At 47.1% G+C, this 19,568-nt stretch overlaps 1 protein-coding gene across 2 annotated transcripts in view; it reads left to right on the forward strand.

The window, feature by feature from the left end:
- The window catches only part of LOC307246568 (ankyrin repeat and BTB/POZ domain-containing protein 3-A), a gene marked incomplete at both ends in the record, with an annotated part of 123,925 nt that overhangs the window by 92,725 nt on the left and 11,632 nt on the right, over positions 1-19,568 (forward strand). For both annotated transcript variants that reach the window (XM_080022534.1, XM_080022535.1), the window contains 3 exons: positions 14,843-15,050; positions 18,578-18,730; positions 19,302-19,467. In XM_080022534.1, the coding sequence (XP_079878660.1) occupies positions 14,843-15,050; positions 18,578-18,730; positions 19,302-19,467 (527 nt within the window). The remainder of the gene's footprint in view (positions 1-14,842; positions 15,051-18,577; positions 18,731-19,301; positions 19,468-19,568) is intronic.

Consider the following 19,568-nt stretch of genomic DNA (forward strand, 5'->3'; position numbering starts at 1 on the left):
TAAGATATTAATCATGATCGGAGGCAATATCCTGATAATAAATTGGTTGGCATAACCTCCCAGCCCCTATTGGGGGAGCATTTTTTCCACAGCCATTCTAAAACGTCCCATTCGTGGGGAAGGAATGCACGCCCTCCCCCTGTCCCTGTGGGCTGTCATGGTGGTCTGCGGCAGCCCACTGTCATTCCACTGTCCCACTCCTTAACTCCCAACATCTATTCCTCTCCATCTCTCCCTCTCTGTTCTTGATCAAAAGCACACTCTGTCCACTCTCGGCCCGGCGACCCGGTGTGTCCGTGAGCTATTTGACTACAGCTGTCCCGAAACACCTGGTTATGAGTCCCGCCTGCGGAGGGGGTTTAATCCAAGGTCGTCACCTCGGAGGCTTTCCACGCCCGTCTTGAAAGCAACCTCCCCGTCCTCTCCCAGCTCGCACACATTAGATCATCCTGTCCCTCCCAGACCGCAAAACAACCGGGACTATCTGCTGCCGCCGCCGTCGCTGCACCTGTGTGTGTGTGCGTGCATGTGTTTGTGTTTGTGTACCGAGCTGGAAAGAGAAGGGCAACTGGAACCCCGGTGGCTTTCATCAGAAGTTTCTGATGCGCTCCCAGTGGGGGGAATGGAGGGGAGGGGGTAGCTCCTTTTAAAGTGTTAAATGTTTCATTATCGTCGTTGGAGGATGAGGAACGCACAATTTTCAACGTTTTATTGAAAGGTTTGCCCGCTGTAGAGATCTATGACTTCACTCTGGAGCAAGTGGTAGATTCCCTGGGGAATGCATACGGCCATCTTTTTACAGCTATATATTATTATTATTATTATTATTATTATTATTATTATTATTATTATTATTATTATTATTATTATTATTATTATCACTGCAGGATTATAGCGAACAAGTTCACATCTGGGAGTGATAAAAATGAGAGGGCTTGTGGTGAAGTGGTGAAGAAACCGCGTTGTGAAGACGTTCATAAAGGAGGAAACCCAGACGACCGTCTCTTAAAGCAAGTCGTGCATCCGCAGTCCTGAGCTTAAAAGGGAGGCTTTCTTATCACAAGCCTGGAACACCTGGCTGGAAGTAGATTCCTGATTCACGCAACTGCATTCTCCTTCTCCTTGCCGAACCCCCAGAACCAGCCGGCCTGTGGTAGTTCTGGTCTGTTTTTTTTTTTTAATCCCTGTTTTATACACACCCCTCATGTAGCACTTAGGTGAGTTTAATTTCCTTTTCTCCAAATCGGACGCGCGGCTCAATCCCCCCATCGAGAGTTCAATGCAAGTAATGGGGGACGAATCACCCGAAACGAATGAGTGACCTGCCGTATCGTGCAACACTGACGACGGCCCCTTTTGCAGTTTCGAAAAACACTGCTGCCCAAACAGAACTGTTTTTTTTTTTTCTGAAATAACTTCAGGAATTTGCAAAGACTGCTGTGGCAGGCTGACTTGCTGTAATGGGGAGTGAGTTTTTGCACTGAACGTACAGAAGATACAAGTGGATTTGTCCCACATTACTTGCATTGAAGTTCTGATGGAGGGATGGATCCGTGCGTCCATCGTGGAGAGAAGGCTGGGGCCGACCCACATCCTACAGTACTCTAGGGGTGAGCCTCCAGCAAAACAACACTGGGGGGGGACAGGCAAACTTTGGGAGCGCCTCCTCATGCCTCTGTCACTGACGTTTCCATTCGCTGTGTGCGTCGCTCGGAGGCACGAGATTGAATATCCAGGACAATGCAACCGTGTCTGAGGAGTCTCCTTGGAGGCGTCCTCCATCTCACCCTCTCTAAACCAGAAGAATGGAACCCGCCCAAGGGAGCGCTGTGCCCTACACGCCTTTAAAGTAGAAAATTAGGTGTAAAATAGAGATGGAGCCAAAAATTAAATTGGCCGTACGAAAGCAAGGGGGCTTCTCAGGGGAAAAAATGGGGGGGGGGGGGGAGTGTGACTTTCCCACATTAGCAAGTGAAATTATATCCACTTTTGGCACATTACAATTAACAGCTTTTAGCTCGGTAATTGAACAGTAAGTGGAAAGTAAACCGGACGCACGGGAGGCTGTTCTCGGAGGCAATTTCACACTCGGCTCATTGGGTAATTAATAGATATTGAAAAGAGGAGAAACGGAAAAAATAAAGAGAGAGAAGCAAACAATTGTTGGATTGATGGGTTTTATTCCCCTCCCTCTCCACGCTGGACGCTTTATACGCCGTGATTAACCCCTTCTACCCTTCTGTTCTGGAGTCGCACCGGGCCTCCTTCTGTCCGGCAGTGGTCTATACACGATAATGTTGTTTTCCCCAGCGTCTGACATATTGTCACCAGGTGTGATGGAGAGCTAGAGAGAGAGAGAGAGAGAGAGAGAGAGAGAGAGAGAGAGAGAGAGAGAGAGAGAGAGAGAGAGAGAGAGAGAGAGAGAGAGAGAGAGAGAGAGAGAGAGAGAGAGAGAGAGAGAGAGAGAGAGAGAGAGAGAAAGCACCAGTAGGCAAATATACGGCGTAATGTAATCCGGCACAGGCCTGCCTCGGCGCGAAGGGGCCCACCCCAAATTCCAACATCTGTGCCTCCACCACAGTGGGCGGGGAGAAGGGCGGTAGTATCGGCGAAGCGGTCTTAATTAAATGGAAATCCAAGATGTTCTAAAACATAGTATTTGGACACTTGGACATCGTTGGAACAACCTGATTCAGTGGGGTCAAGAGAGAGCAAGGGTCGCGTCGTTCAAATTTTAAAAGCCGCACAATAGCCACTGACAGTGTGTCAACGCCAAGGTGGGCGTTTTCATTTAAAAAAGCACTTCCATGTTTTTCCCCATGGATCTGCAGCAGACGTAGGCCTCCTGAAAAGGGCACACAAAATTGCACAATCTTGGATGCTTTTTCCCTACTTCTCCTTCTTCTTTTTTTTGTTCCCGAGGAGTGATTCAGAAGACTAAAAGCCTTGCAAAACATGAGATCTGGCCCTGGGTACATTTTGTACAGTGGGCACAACCAGTGGCAATGGTAGTGTATATATATATTTATATGTATATATTTTTTTGAGAGGGGCCCTAGGGGGGTCCAATAATTTCTTTGGGAGGGCAACTAATTTTATATATATAGATATATATATATATATATATATATATATATATACACAGAGTATTTGACTGCACATAATGGTTCTCCAAGGCTGCAGAAAGGCTCATCATTTGATTCAGCACATATTAGGTTATTCAGGATAGTAAGGTTTTAACATCTTCCACGCCCACACATCACGAGGACTAACCGACTGCGAAGACCCCTGTTAAATAACACGTGATAGCTCGAGTTGAAAAAATAACATTATGCTTGCCTATGTTCACCATGCTGGTCCATGTGCTCTGACCCGTGGTTTTGTGGGATGGTCTGGCCCTGCTGCCCGTCCTCAGTGCCGCCGCCTGCTCTGACGTCGTCTGCCTGGACCTGACCTTCATTTGCCTGGCGCGGCTTTATCTGAAAGAAGAAGCTTTCAAAACGCGCTTTCCTCTTAAATATAATAAATATAATATGATAAAGTAAAGTCAATTTTTTTTTCCACCCTGCGCCGGACATAGACAAGACATACATTTGGTGGGTGGAGGGGAACCAATCAGATTCCAGGGGTGGCCCTGGAGGGCTTTTCGAGTGTCTATATAGACAAGCAGTTATTGAAAAACACAGCGTGCGTCGGCTCTGATCGACATGTGCTCCCCTGGCTTATTCCTATCCGAACCGGCTCGACCTGTTAACCGCTTGACCTTACCCCGTAATCCCCGGCGTCACCGCCGCATTAAGGGGTCCCGCCGAGACGCGCCGTCCAATTTTAGCCGGGCGACGATATTTCTTCATTTTCCATTACATCGGGGGCCCTAAAAGATTTCTTTTGCCCCTTTTCCATTTAGTTATCATCTAATTTGCTCTCTCCATCCTGCCATCACCTCACATGGTAGCTGACCCATTTTCACGGCAGGACAGTGGGAAGATGAAATGACGAATGAGGCAATCGTAGCTATTTTCTTCCCGCCGAAGGCGAGGATGGGGAGTTTTTTCCTCCGAGGCGGCCCCCCGCGCAGCCGGTGAAAAGTGCAATCTCCTCCCGGTCCGGGGCTGGAGTTTGGGACCCCTCGTGTTTCGGGAAACCGAACCCAATCGGCAAATCGGGAGCGTCTCAGCCGCTGGAGATAACGTCACCTCTGGCGGGGACGGAAGTCTTGACGGGATGGGAAAGGTTCTTTCTGTCGCAGTTGTCTTCCTCGCAAGGCTTTGTTGCTTTTCCATCGTCTCAGAGTGCCCCTCCTCACACCCACACACCCACACACCCACACACCCACACATCCACATACCCACACACGCTCCATCCCCATCATGTCTGTCATTCAGTCATTTCATCCCGAGAGACACTAACCCAAAAATCATCGGCTGCACTCCTTTGAGAGTGCCACTGCACATTTTGTGAGAAGGCAAGGGAGGAGCGGGGACGGCCATTTTGCCTTATCTGTGTTGAGACACCTTTCGTGCGGGGGAGCGAGGCCACCCCGTCCCGCGTACAACGCCTAGTCTTCATCGGACAAAAGGCGCAAGCTGGCAAGCCCGGCAGGCCACGGCTTTGTGTGCGATGATGAGAGGTGGGAATCCTTAGCGCGTGAATCATCGTTACATAACGGGATAATGCCCCTTGTCACCTGGCACCGGGGAACGGGCTAGGATTACCTCTCGGAAGGCGTAGAGCAGCGACTCCTACTCTGCCTCTGCATCGGCGATCCCCATTATCTATTCCAGGAGGTTTGACTTTGACGGCTCAGGGGAGGATGTATTTTTCACGTTGGCCAAATCGTCCAAACAAACCAAGCTGTTGCCGGCTGCTTCTCGGAGGGATCGCCGGGTTACCGTCGTTTCGGGTGGTAATTCGCACGATCATCTGTGTTGGGTCAAATCTGCAACAACTTCAATAAAGCAATGGAATAAAACCTATTTAAAAAAGGATTACGTGTGTGGAAATACACAATAAAACTTTAATATAAATAAAATATGACAATATACACTCAACCTAATGATAAACAAAAAAATATAACCTAAAAAAATGTATTGCAAATTTGGCCCCATGTAATAACTTGAAAAGTTGAAAAAGATGACCTAAATGTGAGGAAAAAAAAATGTAATGTACAATAAACCTAATGACAAAACCTTGAATATGAGGCTAAAAATATAGACAACAAAAACAAACGAAAAACAAACCTGAAACTGAAAACAGCAGGAAACACAACGGCAATAAACCGAAAGTACACGGTAAGCACACACCTCTGTATCAGCAAACTCACATTCTGGGAGTCAAATCATTTTCTCAAAGGTTTATCTTCTTCAAAAGCTCACTGGCCAAAGTTGATCAGATTCGGATTCACCGCGGCTGCCTTTCACTTCTCGCGTGTGGCGCACCCTGCCACCGTCAATGGAAGCAGCATAAAGAGGAGCACATGCATCACGCATTTTTTATTAACAAAACAATCTTACAGATTACCACTTTGAAAAAAAAGGTAGAGGAGGGTTCTAGCGCCTTGTCGGCGGAGATGTGATCCGGCTGCTCGGCGGACACAGGGTGGCATTGATGGCTCATAATTAAAATGTATCGTGCATATTACGTTTCCTCTGTGTGTGTGTGTGTGTGTGTGTGTGTGTGTGTGTGTGTGTGTGCGCGCGCGTGTGTTCTCGAGTGGGCGAGTGTGAGCATGTCAGGGTGTGGCCTCCCCTCCTGACAAGTCCCGTCGACAGATGTTCCTCATAAATAATGAGTGTCTCCCATCCTGACATCCGAGGGAGGATGATACTCTCGCCGGCCTCTCCCTGCTACCAGCGACTCAGGGACTAGGGACTCACAGTGTTAAATATTTAGGATCCATTTTGCACTCTACTCTGAAGTGGGCGTCCCGTAATAGATTCGGTGCAGGCGAGCGTTGCCGGTCTCGAAACGGCGTGAATCTTGAAAATGGTTCAAACAGCCATTACAGCCATAAAACAGAGTCACTAATTGAGGGTTGTTGTGTTTTTTTTTGTTTTTTGTTTTTTTGCGAGGGGCTCCCCCGAGGGCGAAAGCAAGTTATTCGGGGCTAATAAGGCAGCAATGGGTGACATGAGTGTTTCCGCGTTCCCACCTCGCCGCCTTCCAAAAGCAGACGCGGCGACCGTGAGGAAGATGAGTCTTTTTTGCAGCAGCAGCGCTCGGATGAAAGGGGGCTCTCCCGGCGGTGCCTAATGGCTGTTGGTGTTTTCGCCAGACTTTCTATCGTTCGAGAACTGTGCTCTCCTCCCACACAGGTACACCACGGGTTTATTTTTGTCGCTCTCCCTGTTCTTCGGAAAAGACACACACTTTTTTTTTTTTAATTACAACCGGGCTGTACGTTGGAGCTATGCACGCATACCTACGGGATAATGTGCAGCCGACCGGTCATTATCGCAAAATAACCCCGGGGACGGGGTCATTTTGCGATAATGACCAGTTGGCTGCACATTATCTCCGTTTTTGCACGGATACGGATACTGCACGGAGACAGAATATTGATTTTACAAGTGGCATACCCAGTTAAAGAGCTTCCCTTCCGAAAAATAGTCCACAACAACACAGCAATCAGTGCACCAACATATCAGGCTATTCCCCCTCCAAAAAAAAGCTTTGCCTCTGCACATCACTAACCTGGAATTAAGTATTCCATTCCACCCATGCTATAATTCCGTAATTCCTTTGATAAGTTCTCTGAATAAACGTTTGAGTCCAGTCCACCGAAGTGCAATTCCGTTCCACGTTTTTGCTTCTCTCCTGACATCGTTTGCGCATTCTATCCCGTGAAGTCTGGCCATGAAAGGCTCTTTTGTATTCAATTTCATTTCGGCGGAGTGGCGTCTGCGATGGGGAGATTTGGTGACCTGACCGTACCTGCGAGCCTCAGACGGGTCATGAAAAAAGGCGTCTTAAGAGGCAAGTCGCCGTGGCAGGAAGAGCTCGCTCGATTTGTAATCATTTGAACGGTGTTGCCAAATTGGATTGACAATTTTCAGGCCAACCACAGTCTAAAAGTCGACCACAGTCCACCAGACAAGGCACGGGGACGTAATCGCTCCATCTTGTAAAAGAAAAAGAAAAAACACCACTTGTTTCACAAACCAGCCCACATTCTATGTACCCGCCCAATGCTATTTTTTCCAGTGATCAAATGTAGCCCAACTGGGCGGGAAAACCGGCCAGTCTGGCAACGCTTGAAGCGATTACCGGGCTCTCCCCATTTCAGTGTGCGCCCTCTCCCTCCTGTTTTTAAGGCCAAACAGCCTGACGGTGTTGACAGGGTCAACTCGAACGGGCGCTGCGAAGACACGCGTCTTCCACCGCGGTGTTCCAGCTCAGACTCCTTGTGTCTGTTTTTCAGACTGTCCGTATCGCTGGCATTTTCCACCCGACCCTTCTGCAACAATGAAGCGCTTGATCTTCCAAAGGATTTTCATGCACCACGCACCATTTTCAGATTTACATGTTCACCATGTAAATCAATGGGAGAGGAGGGCTCTCTCCCTCTCTCCTCCGTAGGTTCCTATCGCTCGCTACTTCCTCACGCAAGGCCACCCCACTTGGCCTTCCGCAGGGCGCTCTGTGCATTAATGGCCTCATAAAAGTTTCTCCAGAGAATCCAATATTATGCCAGTCACTGTGCACGATAAGCACTTTTACCGTAAACTTCATTGTCTTCCTCAAGTCCTTCAGTTGGTTCTCCTGAGCACCGGCTGAATACTGCAATTTCTTCCCCGTCTTCACTGACAGCACTATCATTATCCCCTCACAAAGAGATGTTTTCGTTTTTTTGTTTTGTTTTAATGAAGTCCACTCCTGTGTGATGATTATAAAGATCTTTGAATCACGGTTCTGGGCAATTATCAGCAAACAGGGCCAGATATAACTCGTACAGTACGATGAAAAAAAGCAGATCCACTGTCGTTTCACCGGATTATGTGCATATTTCACGAAACATATAAGTGGGATTTATTGCGGAAAGGAGTTTTTTTCATCGTATAGGAATTTGAAGGGGATCGTGTTCAAGCAGCGACGAGAACTTTTATTTCAGAAAAATGCTTTTGTCTTGGTGTGTACCTGTTCGTATCCTCACAGACCTCAATGAGAAAGAAGGAGGATCCCGGAGGCTGTTGTAATTTCTTCGGCGAGTGGTCGCCCCAGTGCTTGGAGTATTTCTACAGACTCTGTGGGACGTGCTACTGAACATCACCACCAATGGCGACTGAAGCGCAGAGACGCAAGGGGCACGAGCCGTCGAGATGTCCAACGTTATAATCGTTGGCGGCATCTTGTGTAACTCAGCATGTTTGGTCCGAATGTGCCCCATGTAGATTGGGTTCCCCGCAACGTAAAGTAAAACAGTAAAATACCATGTGTGTTGATCCACTGCAGGCGCATCAAACTCATATTTAGGTTGGATTGCTCAAAACGCAACCTGCGGTTGTCGTCTACAAGCAGTGACTCCCAGCCTGACGCGTTGTACTTCCTGATCAAGATGGTTCTCGGTGCTACAGTATGATGTGCTAATTGCACACATTTACAGAATAACTGTAATTAAAATAAATATCCCACAAATCATCGTGTGGGCCGTTTTTTCGACCTGTGGTCTGTATCTTTCACACCCCTGACCTAAGTCCTTCTTCCAGAGAGGCGTGGTGCCAGAGAGAGTGAGTGTTAGAGTGAGAGAGTGTTTCCAGGCAAGTTTTCCAGGGTGCTACAGCGGGTCAGCGACAGCTGGAAGGCGCGCCTCATATCAGTTTACGGCCCCTTATTCGAGATAACAAGGTTCAGAAATACATTTTAGAGTGCTTATGTGCACATCTGTGAACAAAAGCCAACAAATGCACCGTCTGATCCAATTCATGGAAGTGACTAGTATTCGGGAACGATCTTAGAGAATACCTTTCCAGTGAGGCTAAGTAGCCTATTCACTCCCGTTCAACCTTTCTATCCTTAAACGCACAAGACATTTCTTTAAACTTCACAACGCCAGCGCTGGATTTGCATCATTCTTATTCAACCCCCCGCTTGAGAAAATGACTATTCAATAAGTACATGATGAACTACCTGGTGGGGAAACGGAGGCAAAGCCTGTGCCTGCAACACTAAACGGTTTCTTATCACGTATCAGGGGTTTGAAACCTCGACATTGGTTCTCTGGCTCGACATGGTGATTCAGTTCTCTTCCGGTGTCCACAGGGAACGCCGATTGTCTGCATAACACGTTTGAATAGCGGATTGAGTCATTTGTTCCCTCCGCGGCAACGCAAACTTATTTTGTAATTTGTATGCATCATCCTTATTAGTCTTTGCTTGCGAGCCTTTTTCATGAAGCTACATCTGTCACTGTCACTCTTACCAGGGAGACTTAATCCTATGCATATTGGTAATCACCCAGTTCTGAGGCGTGCCGCAGCCGTCTGCGGGCACGCTCAGCGAAATCTGACTCTGCAGTTTGCGCACTGATAAGATCCGCAAACGATGTGAAAACACCAAAAGCCTCCTGGCATACGGCGTGTAACGACGTGGATTTGTGTTAAATTCCCCGTACAAGAGGAACGTGCGTCCGGCGTCAATTTTGCAGCGTGGACTGCGACACACCAGCTGCGATGCGGTCAAATGCACAGGAGTTAGGAAGCCCCGCAATATGAAGCCTCGCTGGCACGGAACCACAAGCGATCTGCAGTCGCTTGTGGTTCCTGTTCAACTCATGGCTGAGTAGTTGCCATAGCAGCGTATAAACAGATTCAGGTGGACATAGCTGTTGCTTGCAGATATATTTATTTTTTAAGTGACACGGTTATTTTTGTATTTTTTCATAAAATATAATATCACATATAATATATTCATATATGCAACATCACCCCACAAATTAAGTTCCAAACCGCACCAGGGGTCTCGACTGCCTCCGAGATCTTCTTCCATCATTTATTTAATTGCGTCGTGTAAATGAATACAAGCGGCCGAAATGAGTTTCCACCGCAGGGTGGCTGGGCTCAGCCTTAGAGATAGGGTGAGGAGCTCGGACATCCGGAGGGAGCTCGGAGTAGAGCCGCTGCTCCTTCGCGTCGAAAGGAGCCAGTTGAGGTGGGTTCGGGCATCTGATCAGGATGCCTCCTGGGCGCCTTCCTTTGGAGGTTTTCCGGGCACGTCCAACTGGTAGGAGAGCACGGGGTAGACCCAGAGCACGCTGGAGGGATTACATATCCCAGCTGGCCTGGGAACGCCTCGGGGTCCCCCAGGAGGAACTGGAAAACGTTGCCGGGGAGAAGAGGGCCTGGAGCTCCTTGCTCCGCCTGCTGCCACCGAGACACGGCCCCGGATAAGTGGAGGAAAATGGATGGATGGATGTAAATGAAGTACGATGTGAAGATGAAGTGAAGATGTGTCTTAAGTACGGGGGGGGGGGGGGGTTCCGGAGCTTTTCCTCCGTTTTGGGATCAAATGTTTTGTTTGAACCAAAGTCAAGGGTTTAGTTTGCGGGTTTATCGGCGGATGGTGAACTCGATGGTGAACTCGGCTCAACTCTCTGCCGTCGCCAAGTCTCCGAGATGGCGTCTCCGAGATGGCGTCGCCAAGCATCGCCAAGCGTCGCGCATTCTAGTGAGCGTGTACGGTTAGAAACGTGCTTTCCAAAACTAGGCCAATGACAATAAAGATATAAACATAGATGTAGCTTATATGCTATATAAATAAATAGTGGTCAACTCCTAATACACACACACACACACACACCTGTAAAGTATTTGTTAACATTTTCTTCTTCATATAATGCCTCTGTGGAAAACTCCATTCTGATTGATCAATGGCTGGAATCAGTGGCCAATTATTTATCAACCGCTTCTCCGCCACATCCCTCGTATCGCTCCGCCTGCATGCTAATGCTAACACTAGCTAGCGGCGACGTCACATGGAAACTACAGCGGAAGACTTGGCGACATGAATGCGGATATGTCCAACTTCACATGAACAACAGTAAATGCAGTAGATCAGCCGGACGTATGGCGAAGTTTGTTCCGTAGGGTGAATAGTTATCCACGTTGTTGCGGCGCTGGCTACATTGTTTTGGACTTTTTTTCCCTCGGCGGAAGCTCTTAAACCAGACGTACTACTCGTAAAATAATTTGGAATCAATATTCCGTTTCAATGTATTCTTTTATTAAGTAGCCGTAGATGTGTAATGAGCACAACAATGTGCAGCCAGTCGGTCATTCTCGCCAAATGACCCCCAACGGGGTGACCACATTGACATTGACCCTGCCTAAACACGTGAAGCCGGTTAAATCTCGACCTCTCACTTATGACGGTCAGTAAGTTATGTGACGTGACCGATACGGGTCAACTGTCTATCTGTGATTGCCTGTGTGCGATTTCCAGACGCCGTCGATTTAACCCCCAAGGTTCCATGACGACACGGCTCATAATTAACTGTGATTAATACGTGCGGTGGAATGGTGGCTAATGTGCCCAGAAGGCAGAGCCCTCGCAGGGATCACATTACCATGTGATGATTAAACGGCCGCCTCGTCTCGGCCCCCCGGCGGAGCCGTGGACGGCGACGCGGTGTCAGCGGGCGCTGCGAAGAAACGCTCCTTCTGCTAAGTCGCCCGTGACAGGGTCCGACAGCTGTCTGGGCGTGACACCCTAGACCCCCACCTGGCTCTTTGTCTCTGTAAGGGTAGTTCACCGTTCTCTGCAGCCATAGGGTCTTCTTTGTCAAGGTGCCTTTAACTATTCATGGCTTTCTTTTCATAGGCAATTTTGGGAGGGGGATAGATTCTTCCTTCTGCCTCGGGCCTAACAAAACTTTTTTAATTTAGCTGGAGTGGGCAGACCGTTCTTTCACCATTAGCTGTAAAATTTGAGAGTTGAGAATCGCGCGGTTAACGTTAGTATGTCGGCAACCGCTTTTCGCCTTAAAAATGTCCTCATCAGAAATGGGACGTTGGAGGTAATTTTGAGAAGTATTTGTATTGGACCAATAAAAGAAAGTTAAGCATCATATCAAACTTTCCTCATATATCTCAATGAGATTCACCGGTGGTTCCACAAGACCCGAGGACATCTTAGCGGCAAGTGAAATTGGACAAATTGCCTTTCCATATCGTGTTTGCAGAACGGCAAATTAAAGTCATTGCCTCGCTCCGGCTCTCAATATTCCGGCAATCAGTGGAATTGTGGCTTGTGAGACTCCGGTTCATGCAAGACAAGATTTTAATATGCATGGGTTGAAAGAAACCAACCTATCCTTTTAGAACTTTTGGAAACAAAGAGCAAAATTTAATTGGAATTTTTTTCTGAAGCATCTGGTTGTTGGGTTAGTGGGGTTGTTTTCTTTTCTTTTTTTTTATCAGTCTGTGGCAGGAAGGTGAATCACAATTAATCAAAGCAATTGTTTCCATAAACTGAAATGTTATTGTGCCGAATTTCACTGTAAACGCATAATTGCCTTTTTTTTTTCTATTGTACATGCTGCAAAAAGGAGCTTTGTGAATAAACAGTGTGTTATAAGGAGACCTTGCCTAATTACTATCTGTAAATATGCGTTGTCAACCCACTATATATATGCAAGATTTAACTTGCACTAACTTGAAAACATCCGTCCCTTTTTGTACTTCGCCTCAATGGAACCGCACCTCAAACGGACCATTTTCAGTGCTTTATAATGCTGGAGGCCGATGAGAGCACTTCATAACTTCATTAACGCCTCACTGTTAATTGCCTTTTTCTCAATAGTAAGTAAAGTGGAAGGTGAGGACACAATGGATTTCAGAACTACTATTTAACTGTGATATTTCACAGGGAAGAAGGGGGAACCAGAGTTTCCTTTGGAGGCAGCGACCAGTCCGAGAGATAGAGAGCGACCGAGTTGGCCCCTGTGATTAATTCAAATGAGATAAACAGGATCGGGGTGGGGGTTGGTAATTACAGGAGGGAAGACAGGCATAAATGTTGTCTGGCCGACAGCAGCAAAGCCACAAGAGCAATTAGGGAAGGGGAAGGCGAGTGTGATAATCTATCACCGCGGCCGCCGTAGACCTCAGAGGGGTGAGCGGCCGTGGAACAGGTCATTTGTGTAATTTGAACAGAGGCGTCGGTGCTTTCATAATGTTGCCAGAAGTTTGGGATACGCATGACACGGTGTATTATTTATGGACGTGGAGTGTTTAAGGCGGCGGTTTCAACCCCCTTCGGTGCGAGAGGCCACAGGGAGGGGCGCGAGTTGTGGGTTTCTGTCTGTTTTTATGGACCGTTTGTATTATTAACCATTGTGTGAGGAGTTTGAAAGCTTAGGTTTTATGTGCCCCTCGCCCTTTCTTCCTTCCTTCAGGCCCTCCACGTGTAGCCTTCATTTTGTTTAAAGAATGTTTTTTTCCCCCTTTTTGAAGTTTATCCCTGTTTCATACGCACAGCCTGCGTTCAATGCAATTCAATTGTCTTTTAGTAACTCCTCCATCACGCCTCCGACTGCTTCAGATCATTTATTTTGTGTAAATAGCTTTTGAAGGCACCATTAGACATCCCCAAAATACCTTCAATCAACATCAAAGTATTTTGTCATCATCGCCCAACCCTACGTAATATCGAGATTCCATGTATTTGACCCTTTAGGCCAAACACCACCAATCAATCAGTCGGCTATACGCGGTCAAAGTTATTTTTATATATATAGTTTATTTTTAAGTCTCAACTTTTCAGACTGGTGCACCGGATCAGTCGTGGGGGTCCGAAATCTCTCGCTTTGGCCTGGCCCTTTGCTCGGCACCGCTGAAAGAGGGCTGTTCGGGGGGGGGGGGGGGGGGGGGGCGCAAACTCGTCCACTTTGCTGTTCTCTTGATTGCTCACTTTGGAGAGCGCTGTAGCTGTCGGTGTGAGCTGAGCGCTCGGTTTCCGTCTGACTGGCGGTGAGCTGTAGCGCGGGGGGCGGTTAGTCATACAGCAAGGGTGTAGACTCGCCGTGTCATCCTGTCTGGGGGGCGATGAGGTTTTCCGACAGGCCGAGTTCGCTCACGCGAGCGCGCATGTTTCTTTTGGCACGGACGATCAAAGGAAGTCGGAGAGGAGTGCGTACCTTTTTGCACAGCCAGTTCCTGTCCAGCGGCACACGGTAGGGTGAGGTTATTGTTGTTGTTAATCGTGATAAACTGCCGCTTGGAATTATTGTTCATTCCCCCCGCCGCTCCAGTCAAACCTGACTAAATACTAATACACCATTGAATTAATTTCTCAGAGAACCCAGTCGCGCGGGGCTTGTGGACTGGGATTTCTCTGCGGTGGTAAAAACAAGAAGCGTTAATGAGCTTCCAGATCGCGTGTCAAAGGCACCTCAAATACAGAATTGTCAACATACTATACTTTGTTATCAAGCCGTGAGTGGAGGACGCACAATTTGAACAAGGTTGGTTTTCCCCCTTCGAAGCGGCGGTTTCCCTGGCCACAGAGGCAGGCGTGTGGTTAGACGTGGTGTGAGTCACGAGAAGTGGGAACGAGGCGGCTCTCAGGGTGAGGCGGTGGGTATTTATTTAATCAAGTAAGTATCGCAAAGCAGCGGTGTGTCACGGCTGAGGTGTGACACGTAGTGTCCTTTGTAATGGAGGTACTAAGAGCCATTAAGGCATATTAATGGATAATGGATACCCACTCTGCGTGGATCACATCTCAAATAAAGTCCTATTTATCTCAGAGTCTTCTAAGCTTTTCTTTGTTTCATAGCACTCACTCCTGTTTAGCTACAGCTCAGTTTCCTTACATAACAAATCTCTTCCTTCCTCGCTCTGCCCAGGCGACTTGGTGTCCAGGGCCATGCACCACCTCCAACCGCTGCACGTTAAGAGCCACAGCAACGGCACCCCGGTCCACCAGAAGAGCGGCAACACGGTGCACTGGGAGCCCGAAGCGCTGTACACCCTCTGCTACTTCATGCACTGCCCGCAGATGGAGTGGGAGAACCCCAACGTGGAGCCCTCCAAAGTTACCCTGCACACGGAGAGGTGAGGTCCGGAAGTAGTGCGCAAACACTTAGGGCCGAAACATCCCCTACATCCTCTACCCTACTTCGAATGCAACGGTCATACGAACCAAAGGTGCGCTCCTACGTTCCTGCGGAGGTGATTACGCCCGACTCCACCGGGGGACAACAGAGGGCAAATCTGATCTGGTTCGTAGCAACAAAATCCGCAACTGACAAACAACCACAACATTCACAAACAAATATGAGGGCTATAAGATACAGTGGTACTTTGACTTACGAGTTTGATTCGTTCCGTGACAGAGCTCGTAATTCAATTTGCTCGTATAGCAAATCAGTTTTCCCCATTGAAATTAATTGAAATGCCAATCCGTTCCAGCCCCCCCAACAAAAAAAACAATTTATTTTTGTTACGTGTTTTTAAATACGATTTTTTTTTTATATAAATAACAAATATTGTATAAAAACATAATAAAACATAATAAAAGAGAATGTGTAGATCACTTTTGCCCTCTTGTAGATGATACCCTCCGTCACGCTGCTTCTCCGTCAACCACACCAACAGCAGATTCTCCATCTTTTCATGGACAGCGGTCCGCAGCTTAGACATTATTTCAACGCCCTTGGCTGGCGTAATACCCTTTATCGTCTCCTTCGGCTTCAGCGTGGTACATATCGTAGAAGTACTACGCTCGTACTGCCTCGCCAAGTCCATCACACGCACACCTCGCTCATGTTTTTCTATTATTTTGAGCTTTAAGTCAATGGACATCATCCACTTCTTCTCAGCACTTACTTTTTTCGGCCCCATGGTTCGAAAAAAGAAAATTGGCAAAGTCACTGCACAAAAAGCACAAAACTCGAGCACAAAACACAAAAGCGATGCCTCACACGCTCAGGTATTCACGTGAAGCGAAGGGGTGAGACGCGGGATGCTGGCCGCATTCGCTCGCCATGCCACCTAGTGGCGGCACCTGAAGCTCGCTCCTCGTAACTCAAATTTTCGACATGCGACCCTACGTAGCTCTACGTAGGTAGAAGCCTCTGCATCCTTACATGGAGTGTGTTTCGGCTCTTAGTGTGCCGGAACATTTCAGTGTTATTGCAAAACATGCTGGCAGTCTCATCCTACCTCAAAAGCACCTTTTCTGCCATATCGCCACTGTCAGTTCTCATGCACCTCACCGAGGTTCCGCCGTCTCCAAGGTCGGCAGCGGGATATTATTTCTGTCCTTAACCGAACAAGTCCCCCCCACTACCTGGAGGCGAGTCCACAAGATGCTGCGTGGGCTAGTCGGTCCTGACACTTGATTGATGGAACCGACCGGACTTTCTCAGAGATGGACACTGGGACGCACGATTCCACATCTTTCTTCTGCACCTCAAAAGATAAAACGCCATTCCAAGGGCCCCGGAGAGCGGGGAGATTGTCGGACAGACTGACATGTCAGCGGGCTTCTCTTGGTCTCCAGACGCCCGATGCTCTATTTAGCATTCTGCTCAAAGGCTAAGCAACGGCAGACTGGGGACTGGATAACAAAGCTAGAAAGGATGAGGAGGAAGAAGAAGGAGAAAAAAACAATTTGTGGGGTTTTTTTTATTTTATGTCACAGGTTCATGCGCTGCTGCAAAGAAGCGAAAAGTGAAAGATCACTTAATCAAATCAATTCAACTTACCGAAAATTAAAAGACACGTGTGGAACACCGAAAACAGTTCGAATCATTGACAAATATGTGGCTGGTTTCATTGATCGTTAAAGATCCCAGAGTAGGTGACGTTTTTGAGAGTGTATTAAAATGTGTATTATTTAATTTAGTTTAGTAGCCGTGTAATAAGAGCTATAATGTGCAGCCAGCCATTATACAAACCCCATCACCTTGTCGGGGGTTATTTTGCAGTAACGACCGGCTGGCTGTAAGTTGTTCCTTACATACGCCGCAGTATTCTTAGAACTGAGAAACCTCAACAAAACGAAAAAGCTCCACCAGATCTGGACCTTGATAAATGCACTTGCTTAACTCTGATATTTAAACAAGGAGCGATTGTTCGGCGGGCGGCTCTGCGAGCGGGCTGTCACCGCCAACCCGCCGCCTGGGCTGATGGATAACATTGCTGGAAATGTTTTCCTTCCAGGCCGGGCCGCCATCGCTCTCCCTCCCTTTCCCTCCCTCTCTCTCTCTCTCTCTCTCTCTCTCTCTTTCTCTCTTTCTCTCGCTCTCTCAGACCTGCGGTATAGAATGGGAAACGTCCCTCCGGTGCAGCACACATCCGTTTTATCACAGGCTCCGAGAGAAGGGAGGAGGTCAGAAATGTCAAATTAGTCAGCCCAGTGCTGAGAAGCTGAGAGAAGGGCCCGGCGGTTTGTTTTTTTGTTGCCAGTTCCAACTTTTTTTTTCAGTTGTGGTATGAAATGCCCTCCCCCCCCCCCCAGAAAAATAGGGGAGTGCGTTAATATCTAAACGCAGCCTTGATTACGCCGAGTTAGCGGACCGTACTGTGAAATATTATTCCCGAGAGGGCTTTTCTCAGCTGGGTGCCAAATTCTGCCTGAAAGCATTCTTTAAGGGAAGGAGGACTTGTGGGTTTATGGAGGGGGAAAAGGGCGTTTTCTGATCAACGGGCGGAATAATGTATTAAGTCAGTGAAAGCAAATCAAAACATAAATGTCGAGTGTTTTCGTGAATGAGCCTTTTCTTTGAGACTTTGAAATATTCTCCTTGATGACCTAGTTATATTTCTAATGCCACCATAGGGGTGACATGCAGTTTTCTTCACATCTTCATGCATAAATCCCGCAACTACTACCGAAGTCTAACATCTACATTTTAAACCGTCTATGTTGTATATGCTTTTATCACATTTACTTTAAATGGGTGTCTCACATTTAACTCAGTATTTTGCAAAATGTAGTATGCATGTGTGCAGAAATGTATGCAGAAATGTGTGTGTATGTGCACATTGACATAAAAATGAATGCTAAAATATTAACATTTAAACTAAGTGGGCTCATTACTGGCATTTTTATACTCGCTTATAGAGGTATTTAAAGGGTCACTCAAAGTGTTTGGAGCTCAGGCTTTTCTGTCTCAGACTGGTGAAGTTGTACATTATAAATATCAATTTGAGGAGAATTGCTCATTCACTTATCTTTAAGGGCACCATTGATTTAAAAAAATGGCTCTCATTATTATTTTTCACGTTGTATGGAGACATTTCTCTGGTCGGACTGCGAGACCTCATCCAGCTATTTTCAAGGACTTCGAATTACATGACAACCAAAAGGATGTTTATGCGGTATACAGTTAGTTATATTTATAAAATGTTCTATTTTTTTCTATATATTTTGGATTTTATACATATATATAATTTAATTACATATATATATATATATATATATATATATATATATATATATAATAATTATTATTATTATTATTATTATTATTGTTATTGTTATTATTATTATTATTATGATTATTTTCATTTTATACATATATATAGTTATATTGCTACTAACCAGAAAACACCATCTCTGTTTCCTCTGGCAGGCCGTTCCTGGTGCTGCCTCCGCTGATGGAGTGGATCCGCGTTGCCGTGGCAAACACCGAGCACCGACGGAGCTTCTCGGTCGACAGCGATGACGTTCGGCAGGCGGCCAGACTGCTGCTCCCCGGGGTGGACTGCGAGCCGCGGCAACTGAAGTACGGGAGGATGTGATACTTCCTTCAGACGCATGCACTCTCTCTCGCTCTCGTTCGGCGGCTCGCTGTTACTGAGCTGGTTGTATTAAGCGATGGGCCTCGCTTCGAGTAACGGACGACCGCTCTATCTATGCCACGACTGACTGAAAAAATAACACGCAGCTACGAAATCAGTTAGTTGAGACGAAATAAGAAGGTGAACCAAAAGATGCATTGTAATTTTGTAATGGAAAGCTCTCCATCGCCACTTTTCATGACATCCTAAATTAAGCCTCTTTATTAAACTATCAAAGCAGAAATAAACAACAAGAGTGCATTCAAACCTTGACATAATCAGCGTATTTGAACAGAGCGTTTTAAAATTCATATCAAACTTCGCCCAATGCTGCGTTTATCTTCATATACCGACGGGGGGTTGGGTTGGCTTTGCAGGGCCGGGAGCGGGAAATCATTTGTTTTTCCCTTTAGTTTGCTGCTGAGCTGAGTGCATCCCCCGGACCTCCAAATCCATTTCTTAGATAACCCTCCCAAATCTAATCACAGTAATGGATCGGCCGTCTCCCATCTTCAGGGCGGACGATTGTTTCTGCGCCACCAGGAAGCTGGATGCGGCGTCCACGGAGGCCAAGTTCCTGCAGGACCTGGGCTTCAGGATGCTCAACTGCGGGCGGACGGACCTGGTCAAGCAGGCCGTCAACCTGCTGGGGCCCGACGGGATCAACAGCATGAGCGAGCAGGTGGACATTTCACACGAACTCCACAGACGCGTACACCTTCACTGAAGGACCCTGTGCACGGGTCGTAGTCATGTGAAACCAGGAAGAGGAGTGGTTGCTCG

This window comes from Zeus faber (assembly GCF_960531495.2).
Source record: "Zeus faber genome assembly, chromosome: 21".
Classification (NCBI taxonomy): Eukaryota; Metazoa; Chordata; class Actinopteri; order Zeiformes; family Zeidae; genus Zeus; species Zeus faber.